Below are 21,764 nucleotides of genomic sequence, written 5' to 3' on the forward strand. Positions count from 1 at the left end.
TAAATCACCTCATTTTGAGGTTAGGGAAAGAAAAGTAAACACCAAGCTCCCTCAAACACAGAGCCTAATACTTGACCTCTGTATTTGAATGCATAGCAAATATGACAAAACAAGATTTACAAGCCTATTTACAGAAAGGAACAATCGTGGAAGAATACTAGGAGAGACAGTGTGATAAGACTTTGCTCCTGGGAAGGACGAACTCAAGCTGGATCCTAAAACAAAGCCAACAAATAAAAGCTGGAAAATGTGTTACAAACCACAAAGCCAATGGTAAGCAATGGGCAGAATGCCTTCCCAGTGATGTCCCCAAGAGGTCTTTAGTAAACCAGACAGTTTTGCTGTCTGGTAAGCTTCTACTTGAAAAAAGAGCAGCAGTGTCATTTATTATGCACACTTGCATGGTACACATGGTTACTGAATTTACACAGGCAGCAGTAAAACTTTTATTTTACATTATCCATCCTGTTCGGCAACAATGATGATGTGCAGTAAGGCTAACAACCGTTGGCAAAGCCAAAAAGTCACAATGGCAAGACCTATTGGCTTTGCCAAACCTTGACTTAAAGTTGGAGTTATAAAGTGACATTGTAGCTGTCTATGATTTCACTCCTACAGAAATAAATAATAACATGCATGTCACAACTGCAATGCTTATTATTTTATAAGAAATCGTTTTTTTTCATGTAAAATTTTATTGGAAGCTTATGTTAGACATATTTAGATAGTGGCATTTTTGGCATATGTGATAAAATAAACGGAGGTACCAACTTGGCCATGCGTTTTGGCTTTGCCAATGCTTGTTTACTCTATGAGCCCTCTTAAACGCGTTTGAGGTCTTTCTTCCAAAATCTCTCTATCGCTCTTTCTCTCAGGCTGCTTGACGAATTCTCTCAGCGTTGTCTGTTTTCCATTTTGAGTAATATCTTCTCTCCTTGTTGTTGTTGTCCGTCTTTCCTGTCCATAGGCTTTCCTCTGCCTCTCCCTCCTCGTCGGTGGCTCTTTATCTGGCAGGAAGTGGTGTTGGCTCGATTTACGCTTGAGCCTTCCCTTTCCTTGGATGGATCTTTTTGTGGCAGACAGGGGCAGAAGGCCACAGCTTCCATGATGGAGGAGAGAGCGGCTTTCCGGGCCGTGCCTAACCGGGGGACAGCTGCCCCAGAGCCTGGAGGACGGCAGGAGTTTAGCGTACCTGGCATCCTACACTACATCCAGCACGAGTGGGCGCGCTTTGAAGCTGAGAAATGTCGTTGGGAGGCGGAGCGGGCCGAGTTGCAGGTAAGTGCGAGGCAGGTATAGCATGGAGGAGTGGTGGGTCACCCGAAAGCTCCCTTTTAAAGTGTAGTTATGGGTGTGATGGGTTGGGAGCACGGTAGCCATTTTCCGCATGCAGGGAATGCGCTGGAGGACGTTGACCGACCGCAGAACTGGCATAGAGCAGCTGGCACTTCCTACAGCTATATTCAGCCAGTGTGTTACTTACTTAAGCAAGTGTGCATGGTTACTTGGAGGCCCTTGCGGCTTGCTTCCCGAACTTTACAGAGCATACTTCAAGCCATGGGAAAGAGGGAATAGGAGCTCATCCACCCAGAGCAAGTAGCCCTTATGGCTCACTCACTCAACCCGCCCCCTCAGAGGGAAACGAGGTTGACTGTACCAACTCCGCCACATCTCTAACTGCTTGTGTGGGGATTTGCACAGCAGCAGACACATCCATGCCGTCTTCAAATGTAATGGTTTTCGCTACCAGGCATCAGAGCCTTATATCTCCTCCACTGTCAGATGCGCTTTAGCATTGCTTGAGCTTAGTCTGCATATTCAGGATAACCTAGGGGAAGGCAGTGCTAGCTACAACTTGAAAAACGTGAGCTACATTTCTCTAGCATAGAGGGATGTTAGCTCATGTTTCATTCTCCAACAGCTAAATATATGAGATGATATGGTGGTATCCTTAGTAGTAGTCCCGCCCCTGTAAACTGAATAGTCAGTGCCATGCGCTGGTATATGGCACACCCTAATGTGAGGCATAGTATCAGTTACAGAAACTTAATAGTCATCCGTGTAAATCCTCGGGTTGTATGTTAAGTGTATACGGATCTGAAACACTCAACAGTTTTGTATGAGACATGTACCTTTCTCTGTCCGCCCCCAGCATCTTCTCTGGGACTCGCAGGTAGGGTTGAATGCTCAATTTCCACTGCTAATCCAAACAATGTTTATGTTTGAAGTACAAATGTTACGTTAAAAAAAGCTGTTAAAGTTGTCAAAATCGTAGTATTTTACTTTTTTTTTTTATTTTTTTTTTATCTCAAATGTGTCCCTGTTTAACATGTTTTTTGGATATTGAACATGACAAAAATTAAAAAATGTTCATTATTACGGTTTATGGTCTCCATAAGGGTTAATCTTTCGCTCAGTATCGAGCTTAGGACTGAAGTTCTGGTAGGTTATGGTGTTGGTCACAATTTATGATAATGTTTAAAACGTGATCGTGAACCACAGAAGGTAAATTTCGCCTCTTCTACCACTGCATTTATATTTCTGATTATACTCAGATTGTTACGGCCTTATATATGGAACCCTATTTGACTTGGTTCTCATGTCCAAAAATATATTTTCTTGTAACTTTATTTAGATTGAATTTGATTCATTTTAAGGTGGCCTTTCCCAATCAGTGTATTTGGCAAAAAGATCTACCACCTTGCCCCTGTGTTGCTAGATCAAAGCAGCGTACCTCTCATTTTTTTCTTTTTTGTTCTCTTTATGCTACCCCTAGAAATGTTTTCATTTTACGTAAATTAAGACCCATCCACTATAAGGAAGCTCTGATATATTTTCAGAAACTGCCAGACTTTCAAATTTGTTATCATTTATTAAATTTTATTAGATCTTCTATTGCTATTAGGAACCGGTATTAACATTTTGTAAATTATTTACATTATCTCCCATATTTTTGTTTACATTTTATATGTTGTTTGACAGTTTTTGCGATTTTATATGGAGTAAGGATTTTTATTATATTCTAGGTTATTCAAAATGTTGGTATTACATTTTATTGTTTTATGATATTAGTAAACGTCTTGATAAGAATAATTGTAAATTTGTACATCTCTAAGTGGCTTTTAAGATATGTACTTTTATGGCAATTGCCGAATAAAGATCTTTGACTGACTGATTGTGATCGATGAAATTTACAGCAGCGTTTTGAACGATCGCAGAATCATAAGTTTTCAGTAATCAAGTCTTCTGGTCATCGGCTCCGTCATCTGGGTTGTGTTTTTTTGTTTTATCCATCAATGTAATAGTTTGTTTTAATGTTGAAACGTCTAGGCCTCGCATTATTGTTTTGAAGCTATGTCTTTAAGTCTTAGATTTCCATGTACACCTATTTGCTTAAAAGTCACATTTTAGTTACTTCTGGATTTGTTTTCAGTAAGTTCATTTTTATTGCTGTTGTGCTGCTATTCCCATTGCATAATTGACTTGGCAATTGCGTTTCCCATTTAATCACAGGCCAATTGTAATTTTGGTTTATTATGACTTAAAATAACACCTGAAGATTTAATTTGCTTTGTCAATCGCCTGCTTTCTGCTACAAGATAATATCTAATACAATATACCCTCACTCTCTTTTCTATTCTTTTATGTTCTGTGACTATTCTAATGAATATTCTTGAGTTGGTGTTTATCGTCCCCATTACTTTTATTTGTAATTTTTTATTTTTACATCTTTCGGTATGCCTTTACTAAGTACTTAAAAGAGTTGACGATTGCGGTGCACGATTTTCAGCTTCCAGAACTTTTGGTATGAACTTCTGTAACTATGTTGTTTTTATTATTAACACTGGATTTGTGTACTCGTATGTACTCCCTACTTCTTGCGACTTAAAGTAGTTTTTATCTGGTTATGTGTTGAGGTCATACAGTGAACAATGATGTAGTATTTGATCATCTGTTTATGTAGGACACAGGCCAAAAATGCTCTGTTTTATTTCCTTCTAATTTTTAATGCTTATCTTGTAGTTTATTAGTCCTGCTTACCACTTCTCTATACTCCGTTTGCATAATAAATAAGTGCATTGGGTAATACAGAAGCATGATGGTACACTGGCCTTCTATGCCACAATGCGTATAGAGGGCAAAGGGGTGCTGTACGTGAGACACATACTTACGTTTTAACATTTTTAAAAGTCATTGTATTTTGTTGGATTTTTTTGCGTGTCACAACGTCTTAATATTGTTCAAGATTTGTAGTATAAAATTATATGTTTGAACAGAGTACTATGTAATGTCTCTTAATTTGCCTAAAGTGAGGTGTACAGTAGTTGAGCTCTTTTTACAACAAAAGGTTTGCAACCAGCTTTATTGATACAAATGTTAGATGATACTTTTTAGCAATGCATTGTGGATATTCAAATAAATATATGATCGTTTTAGCAATACATTGAAGGAGTCATCCCTATTTTTTTTTATATATATATATATATATATATATATATATATATATATATATATATTTTTTTTAATTATTTTTTTTTTCTTATGCAACTTTGGCTGAGGTTGTAGGTATACTGATAAATCATCAAAAGAACTCTTTATTTTGAAGATTTTTTTTGAACCAGCGGTCAGTGTAAAAGAAGTGGTGGAATATACATATGTTAAACTTTTTCAAACCAAGCAACGCTTATTACTATGCTCTAAATATGTGGTAATTGCTGTAGAGAGTAGTCAGTTAGACCCAGATAAACTTAGTTCTCCGTCTTTGATGCATAAGCGTTGAGAACAACAGCTCAGTATAAGAGAATCAGTTGTTTAACGTGGAAAGAGCTCTTTCAGAGAGCTGAATCTGAGGGGACTTGTACACACCTTAGTCCACCAAATTTCTCACTTGGTTTCTTGCCACTCTAGAAGGAACAGAGGGTATATTGCATAGCGGAAGTTAACACCCGGGACTCTTACATATGTCGTGCCTAGTTAATGATAAAATACTCAGACCAGGTAAGGTTTACCTAGACAGTCTGTCGATCCCCCAAGTGTGCAGCACCAAGTTCTGAGTTAATGTCAGCTGAAATTGCTATTGCACAAACAGAAGATGAGTGGAGTGTTTAAGGAAATGAGGAGATAGATGAGCACTGATGGATACCCCACCTTTAAGTCACAGAATTGAGTCACACAATGATGCTACTGATTGAATCCGGTATGTTAAAAATATGACTACTTTGCAACCTATGCCTCCTAATCTTCTTCATTTATTTTGTAACTTAAGTGCTCTTCTCATCAGTTATGAGGCTGAAATTGTTAACAGTGTATGGGGAAAGTGCCAACACTGGAGAATAGTTATCACATTGATTTACGAATCCAGATTTTCCCAATCTCAAAAGAAATCATGAAGTCTTTGGATCGGATATTCATTTAGTTTTCCTTTTTTGTAATTTTTCAGAAATGCCACAGAATGGCAGCAACCTTGGAGTTCTTTTACACTATATGGATATGAAAGGTACATATAATTGTACATACAGCTAAGAAAAGGGTATATTCCATCAATTTGATAATACGTTCATTATTGACCAGTTCATGTGAGCTAATTTGTGCGGTATGTGTGTCCATCCTTGCTGTGCAATGTAACTAATTATTGTCATGGCCAGCTTTTCTTAAAACTGTGATAAAGGGGCAGTTTTTTTTTTTATTAACTTTTTTTTCTGGAAATGTTGAGGGACTGGACGGTGTGCAATGCTTTTCTCCTGCAGTGTGGTTTCAGAGCTGGATGCTTTGATATGTAATAATGCTGCTTGTGCTGAAAAGCTGTTTTCTTTGAACATTTAATCTTTAACAAGCGCATTGGTGCTTGCTCTTGATACGATATTCCAGACAAAGCACCCCATGCCACTTTGTGTTAGACAAACGATATGAAATAATTCTCAAGCCATTAACTAAAATCTTGACTAACATGTGGTCTGATTGTTGTACTCCTGTGTAAACTGTTAAATATTGATTTGTAACTGATGCTAGGCCTCCAAACAACTTAATACTTGAATTTGGATTTCTAGAAACTAGGTGTAAGGAAATGCCTCCTTGGCATGGTTACTCCCTGACTTTTTGCTTTTGCTGATGCCAAGTTATGATTTGAAAGTGTGCTGGGACCTTGCTAACCAGGCCCCAGCACCAGTGCTCTTTCCCTAAACTGTACCTTTATCTCCACAATTGGCACAACACTGGCACCCAGATAAGTCCCTTGCAACTGGTACCCCTGCTACCAAGGGCCCTGATGCCAGGGAAAGTCTCTAAGGGCTGCAGCATGTCTTATGCCACCCTGGGGATCCCTCACTCAGCACATACACACTGCTTGCCAGCTTGTGTGTGCTGGTGGGGAGAAAATGACTAAGTCGACATGGCACTCCCCTCAGTGTGCCATGCCAACCTCACACTGCCTGTGGCATAGGTAAGTCACCCTTCTAGCAGGCCTTACAGCCCTAAGGCAGGGTGCACTATACCACAGTTGAGGGCATATGTGCATGAGCACTATGCCCCTACAGTGTCTAAGCAAAACCTTAGACATTGTAAGTGCAGGGTAGCCATAAGAGTATATGGTCTGGGAGTCTGTCAAACACGAACTCCACAGCACCATAATGGCTACACTGAAAACTGGGAAGTTTGGTATCAAACTTCTCAGCACAATAAATGCACACTGATGCCAGGGTGCACTTTATTGTAAAAATACACCCAGAGGGCATCTTAGAGATGCCCCCTGAAAACATACCCGACTTCCAGTGTGGGCTGACTAGTTTTTGCCAGCCTGCCACACACCAGACATGTTGCTGGCCACATGGGGAGAGTGCCTTTGTCACTCTGTGGCCAGAAACAAAGCCTGTACTGGGTGGAGGTGCTTCTCACCTCCCCCTGCAGGAACTGTAACACCTAGCGGTGAGCCTCAAAGGCTCACTCCCTTTGTTACAGTGCCACAGGGCATCCCAGCTAATGGAAATGCCCGCCCCTCCGGCCACTGCCCCCACTATTGGCGGCAAGGCTGGAGGAGATACAAGGAGGAGTCACCCACCAGTCAGGACAGCCCGTAAGGTGTCCTGAGCTGAGGTGACTCCTTACTTTTAGAAATCCTCCATTTTGTAGAAGGAGGATTCCCCCAATAGGATTAGGGATGTAGCCACCCTCGGGGCCAGTAGCCGTTGACTTCCATCCTCCCAGACCTAAACACACCCCTAAATTGAGTATTTAGGGGCTCCCAGAACCGAGGAAGATAGGTTGCAGGAATCTAAAGAAGAAGAAGGACTGCTGACCTGAAGCCCTGCAGTGAAGACGGAGACAACAACTGATTTGGCACCAGCCCCACCGGCCTTTCTCCCTACTTCGAAGAAAACTGCAACAGCGACGCATCCAACAGGGTCTAGCGACCTCTGAAGCCTTAGAGGACCACCCTGCATCTAAAGGACCAAGAAACTCCTGAGAACAGCGGCCCTGTTCAAGAAACTGCAACTCTTTGCAACAAAGAAGCAACTTTTAAAGACCACACGTTTCCTGTCGGAAGCGTGAGACTTTCCACTCTGCACCCGATGCCCACGGCTCGACCTGCGGAAAACTAACACTACAGGGAGGACTCCCCGGCGACTGCGAGCCCGTGAGTAGCCAGAGTTGACCCCCACACAGTGACGCCTGCAGAGGAAATCCAGAGGCTCCCCCTGACTGCGACTGCCTGCTTCAAGTAACCCGATGCCTGGAACCAGCACTGCACCCGCAGCCCCCAGGACCTGAAGGAACCAAACTTCAGTGCAGGAGCGACCCCCAGGCGACCCTCTGCCTAGCCCAGCTGGTGGCTATCCCGAAGGGCCCCCGTGCCTGCCTGCATCGTTGCAGAGACCCCCGGGTCTCCCCATTGATTCCTATCAGAAACCCGACGCCTGTTTGTACTCTGCTCCCGGCCGCCCCTGTGCCGCTGAGGGTGTACTTTCTGTGCCTGCTTGTGTCCCCCCCCCACCCCCTTCCAACCCCTAATGCCCTACAAACCCCCCCCTGGTCTGCCCTCCGAAGACGCGGGTACTTACCTGCTGGCAGACTGGAACCGGGGCACCCCTATTTCCATTGAAGCCTATGTGTTTTGGGCACCACTTTGACCTCTGCACTTGACCGGCCCTGAGCTGCTGGTGTGGTAACTTTGAGGTTGCCTTGAACCCCCAACGGTGTGCTACCTTGGACCCAACTTTGAACCCTGTAAGTGCTTTACTTACCTGTGAACTTAACATTTACTTACCTCCCCCAGGAACTGTTGATTTTTGCACACTGTCCACTTTTAAAATAGCTTATTGCCATTTTTGTCAACTGTACATGCTATTGTGATTATTCAAAGTTCCTAGAATATCTGAGTGAAATACCTTTTCATTTAAAGTATTGTTTGTAAATCTTGAACCTGTGGTTCTTAAAATAAACTAAGAAAATATATTTTTCTATATAAAAACCTATTGGCCTGAATGTGTCTTTGAGTGTGTGTTCTTCATTTATTGCCTGTGTGTGTACAACAAATGCTTAACACTACCATCTGATAAGCCTACTGCTCGACCACACTACCACAAAATAGAGCATTAGAATTATCTATTTTTGCCACTATCGTACCTCTAAGGGGAACCCTTGGACTCAGTGCACACTATTTCTTACTTTGAAATAGTATATACAGAGCCAACTTCCTACACTAGGTCAGCAGGACCACAATGTAAACCACCAGTTCCTAATAGCAGAATTTCGAAGGCAAAGTCAAATATTAGCCATTGGAGACCAACACTTGAAATATTCATACAAATCAGTGTTCTGGCAAATGTTTGATGATTAGCTTTCATTTATTGATTACTCCAACTCCCTCACTGTGGATGTACATGAACTCATCTTCTCAAAACAGATTTGCAATAGGGGTGAATAGTTGCTATTTGTACAAACAAATAAATTTAAAGCTGAAATTATGCCACATTTTATTGAAGTGATCCATGATTGCCACTATTTGTTTGTCTGAATCTGAGACATGTTCTTTTCCATCAGCTTAGAAACTCCTTAGTTAGTGACATCTGCATTGAGCTACATACCTGTGATGGGTCTTTATACTCCGACCAACACACTTCCCCGACTTGTGCTGACTCTGCCTTTGTTGCACCGGAGCTAGCCCGGGATCGCAGTGCTGACATTGGCTGCCTCTCACAACCGCGGAAGTTGAGGTTTTAGGTTGCAGCCCACTGTACACCACAGCTGTGTGGTATGCGAAAGTCATCTTAGGTCGTTTCAGAAAGTTGACCTGGGGATGCATCCTGCCTTTTGCTTACAATTGGCTTTGTCGTTTATGACTCAGGTTTTCTTTCTTCCCATTTGCTGGCTTTATTTGCTTTAGGCTGTCCAGGTTCAGTTTGTCTCGTCCGATGAGCCGTGTTAACTGAATACTTCCACAAACTTGTTTTCTGTCTACAGGCCTTCAAATCTTGTTATTGCGTCACGTTTGCTGGCCATTCAAAGACCGGGGTCAAATGTCAAGCTGTGTTTTCTGGGGAGCCTGGTTGTTTTCCTTTCCGCTGACTTCAAAGTGACAGCGTTTATAGGAAAGAGGAATGCAGCGCATTTATATGGCACATTTTCACAGTTTTTGTATGGTCCCAAAATGCTTCTGAATCTGGACACAGGCACACCGTGGCAAGGGCATTCTCCATTCTATGACATTAGCACTTCAGCCATTGTAAACACTAGATAAATATTTATAACTTAGCATATCTCATTAAAAAACAAGCATTGACAAAGGTGTTACCTATTTGAGATCCATTGGTTTTGTCAGTATTTCTTTTAGCTCTATAATGCAGCAGCGCTAGCTTCAGTGCAGCATAACTGAAAATAAAAATAGTTGCTATAATTCGTACAAAGCTGGCTGTGTCGTACAGCTTTTTTACATTATTTTCAGACATTTGCACCATAGCTAAAACATAAGCAAAACCAGTAAGTCTCACATAGGCAAAACCTATTGACTTTGCCAATGCTCTTTTAAAAAAGAGCAGGACGTGGCTGAGATTGTAAACGTTTGCACAGAAACTGATAGTCTTTTAAATCAGGATCTTGCTTCTCTGCGGTGGAGACATTTGGCACAGGATTGGCCACATTGTGACAACTTCACTGATCAACAAGGAAGGAAACCTCTTCATAGAACAGGCAATGCTGAAAAGGGAGTGTGTGGGGAAAAACTTTATAAACCTGTTTTTTTATAATTCGTGCTGGCCTGTGCTTTTATTCAAGTTAACTGTGTTGTTATGCATGGCTCTCCTAGCGCTGATATAATTTATTTCAGTTTCTGAAAGTCATAACTCTTTGCTGTGACATCACAACAGTTGACTCGGGTGTCTGAGTGTCATACTACTCAACTCGAGCTTCACTGTTGTTTGTTTGACGTCACTCGGAACCCCTCGGTGAAAAACATACCCGTAACTCAATGTTACCCATCTGTAATTCTATATGTGAGTTACTCTGTGTGTGTGTGTGTGTGTGTGTGTGTGTGTGTGTGTGTGTGTATTAGAATTAGAATGAGAGTTTCATCACTTTTATGCAATTCTTGGCAAACGTCACTGTTATTCTTGGCATAAGGGGGTACATGCATTTCCTATTGGGTGTACCCATTCACATGGAGGAGCAACCACTGAAAACTTTGAGGGGGAAAAAAATAGGGTCAGCTCCTGGGAAGCTTAGGGCTACATTGGCTTGGGACACCAGTGGCTTTGAGCAATTTCTTTGAAATTTTATCCATTTGTTTCAATATTTTCTCAGGGGAGAATCCCGCTGAACAAAACTTAGCAGAAGTTTATGAGTTAGATTGAAGCCTGCACTTTTACAGCCAGTGCTGTGCCTGATCTTTGTGACTTTCAGTCATAGCTGTGTCTTTTCATATGATGCTGCGACTGTCATTGGGCCTATAATTGGGCTGCATACGATGACCATATGACAAATTATGAGTGCCCCAGGGTATGTGATGACTTTATTCCTAATATGATTGCTATTGTATTAAACGTGATTTTAATTTAGCGTTTTTTTTTTTTTTTTTTCTTTTCTTCCCCCCCCCTCTTCCCCATTGGCGAGGTCGCTACCTATGATTAGGTCTGAGTGAAATCAGAGTAATTGGATTCATTTTAGTAATTTTGCATTACTCTGAAATGAAATCACACACGTCTGTGGAATTATAATTAATTTAATTTAGCACAAAAACTCCAGTGCAGGAGAACAGGAACAAATAACTCAGTGAGAGCGAGTGGCTGCCGGGATTCTTGTTCTGTTGCATTTAGTTTTTTTTTTTCTCAGCACCAAATGCATTGTTGGATGCTATTTGGACACAAGGGTGCATTTTGCGCTAAGAAAATAGCTCTAAATGCTTGGTTATGCTCTTTTTGTAATTCTGCATAACCTTGCATGATTTCACATGATTACACTACTGCAAGTTATTCAAGTTACACCCACCCCTACCTATGATATCATCGGCATGTGGTCTTACTTCCGCTACCTATGGCAATTTGGTGAATTGACGTCCATGCTTAGAGTTCGGTACAGTCAGCCCATACAGGAGTCAGCAGTTTAAAAAAAAATCTATTTTATTGAGAGAAAAAAAATAGCAGATCTTGGAGCATCCCCCTTTTTGATTGGAAAAAAGTAAATGAATGACACACGATTGACACTTTTCATCTAGTCTGCAAAGAACCGTGATACATTTGATGTTTCATCTGCATGAGGAATTTAAAATATCCATTTTTTTACACCTAGTCCCAACTTGCTCTAATTTTGCATGATCTACTCCCAGAGGCAGCGAGCCCCATCCAACTTGACATGTTGGTATGTTACTTAGGATATCAGATGTGCATAATAATTGGTTTCCTAGCCACACATGTCAGTATCAGGCAATTGGTACAGGCAGTTCATTGACCAACGGTAATATTTTCAGATATGTTGGTTGCAAAAGTGAACAATATATAGGGGGTTATTCCAACTTTGGAGGAGGTGTTAATCCGTCCCAAAAGTGACGGAAAAGTGACGGATTTACCACCAGCCGTATTACGAGTCCATTATATCCTATGGAACTCGTAATACGGCTGGTGGTATATCCGCACTTTACCGTCACTTTTGGGACGGATTAACACTCCTCCAAAGTTGGAATAACCCCCATAGTCTTATGTGTCTCCTAAAGATCACTGATAAATCTTCATTTGTCGTTTTTACACATAAAACTGCCTTTTGCAGTCACGCATGAACATAGTAGCCTTCTACTAAACTTTTTAGCATATACTTTGCAGTGGATGCAGCATATGATATGATTATCAGTTTTTCACGTTCATCCAGGATGCATGTTCGGTTTGTTAATGGCTTTATGCAGTGGAACTCCTATGAGGAAACACTTTAGTTCTTCATGTTTCTCTCTGATTCGAGTTGAGTCTTGTTCCTTATAGTCTCTCCCAGATCATGTTCATGGCCTGTGGAATTAGTGTTAACTTTTTCGGCAGTCAAGCTTCTCCCTGGATCATAATTCAGTGCAATGCAAATAGATGCTACTGTTGCAGACATTTCAGAGATATCTTCTTAACATCACTTCTTGTCTTTATTTTTTTATTTTTTATTTTTTTAGTGGTGCCAGACCCAGAGCACACATTTGTTAGCCCTAGTTAAATGTGGCCTCCTTGTAAAGTCTTGGCTACTTCTATGCCTTTTCAGATCATATGACTGAAATAATCTACCATCTGTTCTTATCTAGGAGAGCTAAATAAACCTTTTTTTAAATGTGTGTTTTCTGGCCAGGTTAAGGTAGTTTATCCGCAGATACACATATCATATCTGTAGGTGTCCTGTATATTGCCTTAATTTTTGTGTTTAAATACAGATTTGTGGCATACTCCCATGATATTGGTGATTCCACTAGCAGACAGGGCAAAAACATTTCCACCCTTTGGACATAATTTCCTTTAAGTTAGGAATTGTCCTGCATTACTCCCCTATACAATCCTCTAACAACCATTTGATCAAATCTATTGCTTTCTCTCAATCCTGGACTTCCTTGAGTTTGAGCTTCCTTCATACTGCCATAATATGTAATATTCTGCTATAACATGTAATATTCTGCTATTACGTAAATATGGCACACTTGGGTGTGCCTTTGTTGTCTCTTGTTCCATTCTTTTGATGTCGTGCTCACTCTGTCTGAAGATTAATAATGACCAATGACTCCCCATTACAATAAATCTGCTGTTGCTTCACAGTTGGTCAGTGACTGTGTAAATCCCCTCTCCATGAAGTCTGCTGTGTAATAATTTTAAAAACTGGGTTACCATTGTTTATCTCAGGCTTAATACAATTTTACGATTGTGACTGCTATGCTTGTCCTTTTCCACAGTCACCTTGGAGTGGGGCCTGCCAAACATACTATAAAAGGCACACCCTGGGTGTGCCATTAGTAGCCATTGAAATATTGAGGAATGCATTGTAGGATTATCACTTCTGGAATAGCCGGTTGCCTTTTGAGAGACCAAATTTCAGTTTAATCCTGAATGGCATTAAATGCCCAATTGGTTTGACTTTCTTGATTTCTATAATAATGTTGCAGGATATCTAATCTACTATGTAACACCTTGGCCACCAGGTTCGGCCTCAATGTTTCCTTTCCACTGTATTTGTCACAATTAGTGATGCGGCCTGAGGTAACTCAATCAGTGTCTTGAGAATGTCTATAAGTTTAGTGTCTGAATCTCAATATGTCACCCATCTGTTGCTGTATGATCTAGAATACTCTACCTTGTATGTAAAATTGGATTTGCATCAGAAAAGCCAGCTGTAGACTAATTTCTTAAAAGAATTTACACTTTTCTGCTTGTCGTAGTATTCTGTTGAATTCTTAGCTGGCCATACTTAAATATATATTTATAACTTTTACTTTCCTTGGTGAAAGGTCCCCAAGTCTTGCTTCCTGGTTGCAGCTGCTCTTGTGCCTCTGCACCGCCTGGCTACCAAGCCTGCCAGCTCTGTTGCTCCACATTCATTATGCCTTATATGTTGGTCTTGTGTCATTTTGGCTCTCTCAATACTGACCACTCAGTGAAATCTGTATGTTGTGTGGTTCTGGCATGAAATTGACCTGCAGGGTTTTGTTTATGGTGAATTGAAAGGACAAAATAGATTTCCAGCAGCTCCATTAGGCAGCACAGAGGAGCAGTAACCTGGGTTAACGTGAAATTTCCCATTAACTTGAGTTCCCCATTGCAGCAGCCACACGTCTGAGTACATTCCTATGTTCTCACTTGGGTCAGAAGGTGTCATTGAAGTAGGCACACCTGGTGTCACTGCCAAGGGGCCAAAACTCACGTGTTGTAGAACCTTGCAAAATAAATCCAAGTTTAAAGGAACAAATGTTTTTTTGGTAGTGAAACTTAATATGGACGTGGGGGGGTGAGGTGGTAGTTGTGTGTGTGGGGGGGGGAGGGGGTTCAGGGGGGGTTCTCACTTAGCGTAGTTTATTGAATAGCAAACCAGTGCCTATAGGATGCAATGCTTTGTTTCATGCTGTCCTTCTGACCCAGAAGAAGAAAGGTGTAGACCTCAGTTTGATTTAATCTAGCTGTACCTCATAGTTGAAAAATTACTGGAATCCCACAACTAGAAGGCATGTACCTGGATGGCATATTTTTGTGATGTTAAAAAGTTGTTACAGTATGCCAAAACGTAAGTTAAAGTCCCAGCTGCGTTTTAACATTTTAGTGGCCGGTACTTTGACTCTACGGGCCCTGATCAGGAATTACTCTGGTAAGGATAATCGCTGGTGGCACAAGTCCCCATTGCCTCCCAGGGACTTCAAACACACATATTCTGAATCATGCATGCTTGAAATATATTTCAAATAGTTCCATAATTAGTATAATCTTCTTCTGCCAACAGCATGCTAAGGGAGTAAAAGCCGACTGTCCGCTGGCACATATGGGAACCTAGAGCCACATACTATCATGGGAATGGTGAAGGTGCCCCATTATGATGAAAAAAAATGGTGCAAACCTTATGGCTTCTAGACTACTACGTTCCGTTGATCCATTCTTCACAATGGATCTTCTCCCTTGATTTGCCTTGTGGGATCAGGTTGGCCTCATCCTGCAGACATAATCCACTTCTTGTGCATGTAAGCTCTCCTGCTTTTTGCAGGTCATACCAGCAAGGTGACACACAGACTTTTTATCTGGAGGGAGAGCATTTAATCAGACAGAGGTTGGGCTCTTGGTGCAGTAGTCATATGCCTTATCTGTTCAGGTCTCTGTGGTGTCCAAACATTGATGAACTTAAGACTGTATTTATATTCCACTAGTGGTACAGACCTAAAACTAGTGTGAACCTGAGGGTTTACCTTGTTTAGAAGTTTGCACAGTACGCTAATATTTGAGCAGTGCATCTTGCCCTTTCAACACTCGTGGACCCAGTCAGTTTATTTCTCAGTGGTTCTATGTGACATGGAATGGGCTCAAATATAGCCAGGCACAGCTACTGAAGACGGCAATAAAACAAAAAACATGAAGCCAGGTTTTCACTCCGTGCACGGGGACCTACACAGTGCTAAGGGATAGGTTGTTGTTCTCCCCCAACTTCAAAGGTTCAACTGGTTTAATAAGGGGGTCTGGCAGTGTATATGTGCACATTGTTATTTTCAAGGTGCCCATAGCCAGCCTTCGACAATAAAACCTCATTCTTTGTAAATAATGTACAATCATGGCACACCCGGCACCCACCCTTCCAAGTTAATTTATCCTTCAGTCATGAAACCAGACATGAAAAAGGAAAGGAAAAGAGACATTATATGGAGAGAGCCAGTAGGCAGGCCTCCTTCACGATAAAAACAAATAGGCCCATGCCCCCCAGAGTATCAAAATGGTTCCAGCATCTACTGTGTAGCCTGGGTTGAGGAGGTATTAGCAACTCTGTTTAAAAAAAAGTGTGTAATATTTGGGCGCTCCATATTCGTTGGAGCGCAGTTCTCATGACAGGGAAAGGTAAGACGAAAAAAGTGTTTCTATAGGGCTCACATGACTTAACCCTCTGGGAATTAATGTAGTTCTAACCATAATAAGTATGGTGGAATCCAATAAGTTTAGCATTTTGGATGTTATACTGAACTATTTGCTTTGCCAATTTGTTTTAATGATGCTGTTCAGCATCTACAAAAAGGAAATATTTTTGTTGATGCTCTCCTGCAGCAGTGGCAAAAAAAAGCACAGTGATGTGTGCAAGAACATATGTTTCATGGTGGCTCAGTGTGCTGACTTATGTGCCCATGTCATTATGCCTGCATGCACATAAGACCTAACACTATTGCCAGTTTCATTGTTTTATTTTCAGTTCGCTAAATAAAAAAAGTAAAAGTGAATTCTTTTTTTTAATGGAGTAACCCGGCATTAAATTGCATCTTCCGAAGATTATGAATATGCTACAGGTTTTCAGTAGCTAGTTATAGTTAGGACCTAGCTTCCATTGAAAAAGCATTTTTTGACTTGTCTAAATCTTTGGCACTGTTTTACGAATATTCACAAAATTTCCCCAAAAATGTGTGCAGAGAGTCTTGTTGTGTATGGGAAGTTTCGGGATGATCTGCCCAGCGGGGTGATGAGGAAAAAAGGGGTGGGGTAAAAAAGTGCATTTCCCATAGTGATTTTGAACATGACTACAGCCCGAACTACTGGATGGAATTACACTAAATTTGGCAGAAAGGTAGCTTTTGGTCCCGAAAGAAGCCTTAATGTTTGGTGTAAATCCGTTGCATAGTTTTGGAAATATTGAAAGAAAACCACATTTTATATCTGTGTGCACAAAACCTTTGTACATCTCCCAATCTCATGCAGAGATCTGATTGGCTGCCAACACTTCAACCAGGAAGTGTTGAAACCCCAAGCATTTGCAATGCAGACGGTCTCGCGTTTGCTTGAGCTCAAGCAATTAGCATTGTAAATTCCCAACCGGACTTTTCTTGCCACATAAAATGAAAATAAAACAGTTTCATATAACTAACTGGACTTTTCTTACCATATAAACTGAAAAGTTTAACATAAGCGAGCTGACGGCCACCATCAGTGCAAAGCAGACACACAAACGAAAATAACAGTTCACTCGTAGTGAAACCTACCGGCAAAAGTGCAATTATCTACGCAACCGGCAAAAGTGCAGTTAACTATGTAACAGGGTCAATGTCATGCAAATTGCTCGACTTCTGCCAAGCGAGATCGTGCTGCGAAAAAAGAGAAAAAGTAGTCCACAAACCGGATGGAAAGCAGCGAGCCTCGTATGTTTTCAGTGCTTGGTCGCTGCGCTTAAGGAGGGCTAACCACCGGAAAAGGCATGACATCTGATGAGGCCCTCCACTGATGAAAGCAAGCATATTTTAAAAGGCAGTCCACGAACCAGTGAAAGACACTGACGTGACATGGGCGTGGTTTGAAGTCCAAAGAGAGAGAACAACATACGGAACTGAGCGCTTTGTGCTCGCCCGTAAAAAGAAAAGGGGTTAGGATACTGTTACCTTAACACTCCCCACCCCCACCCACCTAGCCTTGGTGCAGGGGTCCCAAGGCCTAAAAGTATTTATGTATTTTTTTAAATCACGGCGGAAATCGTGGCATCTGCAGATTTTTCTTTATTTAAAAATAAAATAAAATAGTAAGTGCTGTGTTGGTGCCTACTTTTTATTTTGCTCCCCGGTGGCCTGGTCCCGGGGGCATAGCAAAAAACATAGAAGTGGTACGCACAGCACCTCCCTCCTGGGGCTTAAGAAAGGCCCGTGGACTGCCACGTTCCTGGGACAAAAGTTGTTCAATTAATGCGGGGAGACCTGCCACCTCTCCAGGGCAGATGAACTGAAATAAATGGAAGGGGGGATGCCCCCCACTTTCCCAGCGTCCTGGGGGACCACCACCTCCCTGGTGCAACATCAGAAACTACTACAATAACATATAAGAAGGGGGTCCCAGGGGTGCGGAATTCCTATAGCCCAACGCCGAGGGCATATTGTTTGGTGTCGAGGATAACAAGTTTTCATGTTTATTTTGTCCTTAAAGTTATCTCAAGTAACTATAGCTCCTGCCCTAACAGCTGAATTTCTATGGTTTTGTACATTTTTAAATGTGAGCCTAACTATAACATCCCTGTAACCTTTTTTTTTTTTTTTTTTTTTAAGTGAACAAATAATATATTTTTATTTTTTTTTAAATCTCAACAGGTGTGCTGAGGGAAAAGTCAGCCAAGCTGAAGGGCATCAAGGTTGGCGGAGGATCTTCAGCAGGGAGGGAGTTTAAAAAAAAAAAAAAAAAAAAAAAAAAAAAAAAAAGCTATAAGGGGCGAGTGGTGGAAAAAGCAATAGGATTGCTGAGGGGAAAGATGAAGGTGCAACGTGGAAAGTTTGGGGGTGGGTACTTGAAAGGTGGTCAACACAAAGGAGAGATCATGGAACAAAGAAAACCTGCACCCCCCATTGAGGGCTGAAAGAAAAAGGAGCAGGCATTAGCAAAGCAGGTAGTTCTAGTGCTGGCTGCCTGCCTTTTGACTTTGCCAATGCTTTCTTTGTCATGGTCTTTGTAAACCTTTATTGTTGGAAAAGCTCCTGGGCTGATGCCAGTATAAAGAAAAAAAGGAAACTGGATCAATAAAAAATTATACTTTTACTCTCAAAAAGAGAACCTCACCATAGTTTCCATGGCCCAGAGGGGAACTACTTTGTATGTGGATGTGCTCCCTGGAAAGAGCAGAATGCCGTCACTCGCAGTGAAGTTAGCCAATGTGTGAAGTGGGCTGACCCACTGCCATGTGCTGTATGCTGTTGTGAGTTATATACAAATGATGAATGACGCGACAACAGACCAGTAAATGAAAGTTGGCTAAAAGCCCCTATAAGTGTGTATATTGAATGCACTGTAGGCGTTGTTGTTGTTGCCAAAAATAGTTTAATCAATAGGCCAGAATGAAAAAAGGTACAGAGCAGGAGAACACAACTTAGTCAAGCAGACCTGTGATCTTCTGCCCGAACAGTGGTCTTTAAGATGATTGGTGCATTTTCACTGGCAGAATTAATTTCACATTTTCATATTTTATGCACTCTTGTTGCTGAAGTGCCTATTCATTGCTGCTGTATTTTTGTTTGCCATTTAATGTTTGGAACAAACAGCCAGCAATTAATTTAAAAATGTTGCTATTTTAGTATTTTGACTAAATTAGTGCCTAGCTTTTGTCGAGGTAACACTATCTGGTTGTTGAATGTGTTAAACGCAGCATTTCATTCCTCGGTCATTGAAAGAAATGATTTATTTAGAGAGGATCTTAATGTATGTGTTGTCACTGCCAGTGAGTTATCATTCTGTTACATTCCACTGGTACACCATAATGGGATTGGAAGGAGATCCCACAATAAATCTTGGGTTTATGTAAACTGCTGTCACCCTGCAGCATATGCGTACTACTATTATGGTGACGTTTTAGATCAAAAATTACCTTCTTTGAACAAAAACTTAAACAGGAATTTATGGTGAGGAAGAGTTAGTAAGCCATGTGTTTCACATGTGAGGAGGGCCTCTCTCTTCTCCCACATATTCCATGGGCATTCAACCATTGATCTTTCAAAATACTTTCAACATTTATGCAAGGGAAAATCAGATGTAAGTATTGTGGGAGGCCTTAAACTGGTGTTTGAGAAATCACATGTATTGTTGTTAAAAATATGTAACAAAATCACCGAACGTTTTCTGTGTTGTGGTTGTTTTAATCATATGTCAAATTTGGACTGTTTAATTTGGTCTCTGAGGTGACATTCATCAGATGTGCCTAGAAGAAACAAGGAGTGTGCCAAATCATGCAGAGTGGTCTTCGATATGGCAGCATTATTGTATTGGTGTTTTAACATTACTTCTAGGCTAAATTGTTTTTTTTTTTTTTAAACTTTAAACTCGCTGTATTTGTCTGACAGCCTGGAAAGGGATTTTCTGTCTAGGCTGCTATTGTGTGCTGTAAATGTCCAATAATGTCTGACATTTATTTGCCCCAGAAAATAATTTTATAATTAGAACGTTTGTTTTCATATTTTTGTTTTTGTAGGATTTTTTAAATAAAAGTTATCATTGATGTGGACAATTTCGTTTGCTTTGATGCTCTGTTTAAAGCAGACTTCTTGGTTGGGCTTCGATGCTGAGAGCTTGGGAGCTCCCCCCGCCCCCCAAGCTTTTAATTGATGCCCTCCTTTGCCTCATTCATAGAGCAAGAGTCTACCACTGGGAACATCAACTGTTGGCACACACATGTCCTCACTGTGAGGAGGACGTCTGAGTTCATGCAGATCTGCATCAGAATGAAGGATCTGCAGTTTAGTAGCAGTCTATTGGGATGTGGCTTATCAGCACATAAAGTGAGCTACACTTATTGCAGAGGCCTCCCTGGGTTCCACTTTGATTAAATTTTGTAAGTGTGGTTGACCCAGAATTCTATAGTATGGGACTTCATCAAGGATAGTCACCCTTTTTGATTGAGGGAACATCGATGCCATTTTTCTTAAGTACCCTCAGTCTCTTACGGTCATTGTTCGCTGATGAAACCCTTTGTCATTGGAAAGATTCCTCTTGTGTCACAGTATTAACATTTTTATAAGCTTAGTTTATCTTCTGTTTCTAAGTGGGAAGAAGAACATTTCTTGCCTTGAATCGATTTGTGTACCTTACACTGTGTTGCTGTTTATATCCCTGCATATACGTGTTGTAGTCTTGATTAGCTGTGTCGTATTTGCATGCTAAGATGATACAGTATGCTTGTGTTCTTCAGAAGCATTGTATTTTTGGATCACTAGATTTCTCTCTCACTGTTTATCTGATTAAAGGAGAGGGGACATATCTGTATTTAATCTCCCAGGGATACAGATATCATTGGTTTTTCATTCTTAATTCTGATGGTAGTGAGCCTGCATCAAAAAAGTGTTAGAGGTTTGTACATGTGTATGGAGCATAAATATGCTTCTTTGATCCATGTTCTGTATATCAGTATGATAACAATTGGTGGATTCAGTCCAGCGCCTCTTGTGCCCGAGTCCAAATTTACTTTTGGAGATTTCTGTTCCTTTCACTCCACATCTACTCAGAAAACCTATGTTTTCAGGAAGCAAAAATGTGTTTATTTATAAAGGGATACATTAATTTGGGCCCTATGAAGTCTAGACTGTCCAAAAGTAGTAATAAGTTGATAGTAGTTAACTAGATTTTGATAAACCTCTTATCTTTTGAAAATAACCCTTCCTACAGAAACTTAAAATAATCAAAGCATTGTGAAGCACATTAGTAACCAACGCCTCACACAAAAAGAGAATTATTACCTTTTGAAAGGGATTGGTTTTCTAATCTTAATGTTTGACATGCATACCTTTTTAAATAAGTTTTGTTCTGAAAGTAGAACTTTAAAAATTGCAGGCTCTTTTGGTCCAAAAAAAGGTATGAAGAGGGCTTTGTTTTTGTGTGGATTTTTTAACAGGAAGTTGTTTGAAATCCGAATTTGAACACTTGAATTCATCAAATAAATTTGTGCACCTTGTGCATATTGCTCAATGGAGACACCTTCTAGGTCAGGGTTCTGTAAAGTCGGTCGGTCCTGGGAACCGGGGTCCATGCCGGATTTTTAGCTTATCCACATTTAGAAAAATGTAGATTTTTTTTTTTTTTTAAACATCTTTATTCTAAATGTGGATATGCTAAAAACCTGGCATGGACCCGGTT

The 21,764-nt window shown here is 40.9% G+C and overlaps 1 protein-coding gene across 1 annotated transcript in view; it reads left to right on the top strand.

The window, feature by feature from the left end:
- Nucleotides 1–1,083: 1,083 nt before the first annotated feature.
- The window catches only part of STRN4 (striatin 4), a 364,118-nt gene continuing 343,437 nt past the window's right edge, over nucleotides 1,084–21,764 (top strand). The window contains exon 1 of the mRNA XM_069207665.1: nucleotides 1,084–1,278. Within this exon, the coding sequence (XP_069063766.1) occupies nucleotides 1,105–1,278 (174 nt within the window). The 5' untranslated portion in view covers nucleotides 1,084–1,104. The remainder of the gene's footprint in view (nucleotides 1,279–21,764) is intronic.

The sequence above is a fragment of the Pleurodeles waltl genome, chromosome 9 (genome assembly GCF_031143425.1).
Source record: "Pleurodeles waltl isolate 20211129_DDA chromosome 9, aPleWal1.hap1.20221129, whole genome shotgun sequence".
Lineage (NCBI taxonomy): Eukaryota > Metazoa > Chordata > Amphibia > Caudata > Salamandridae > Pleurodeles > Pleurodeles waltl.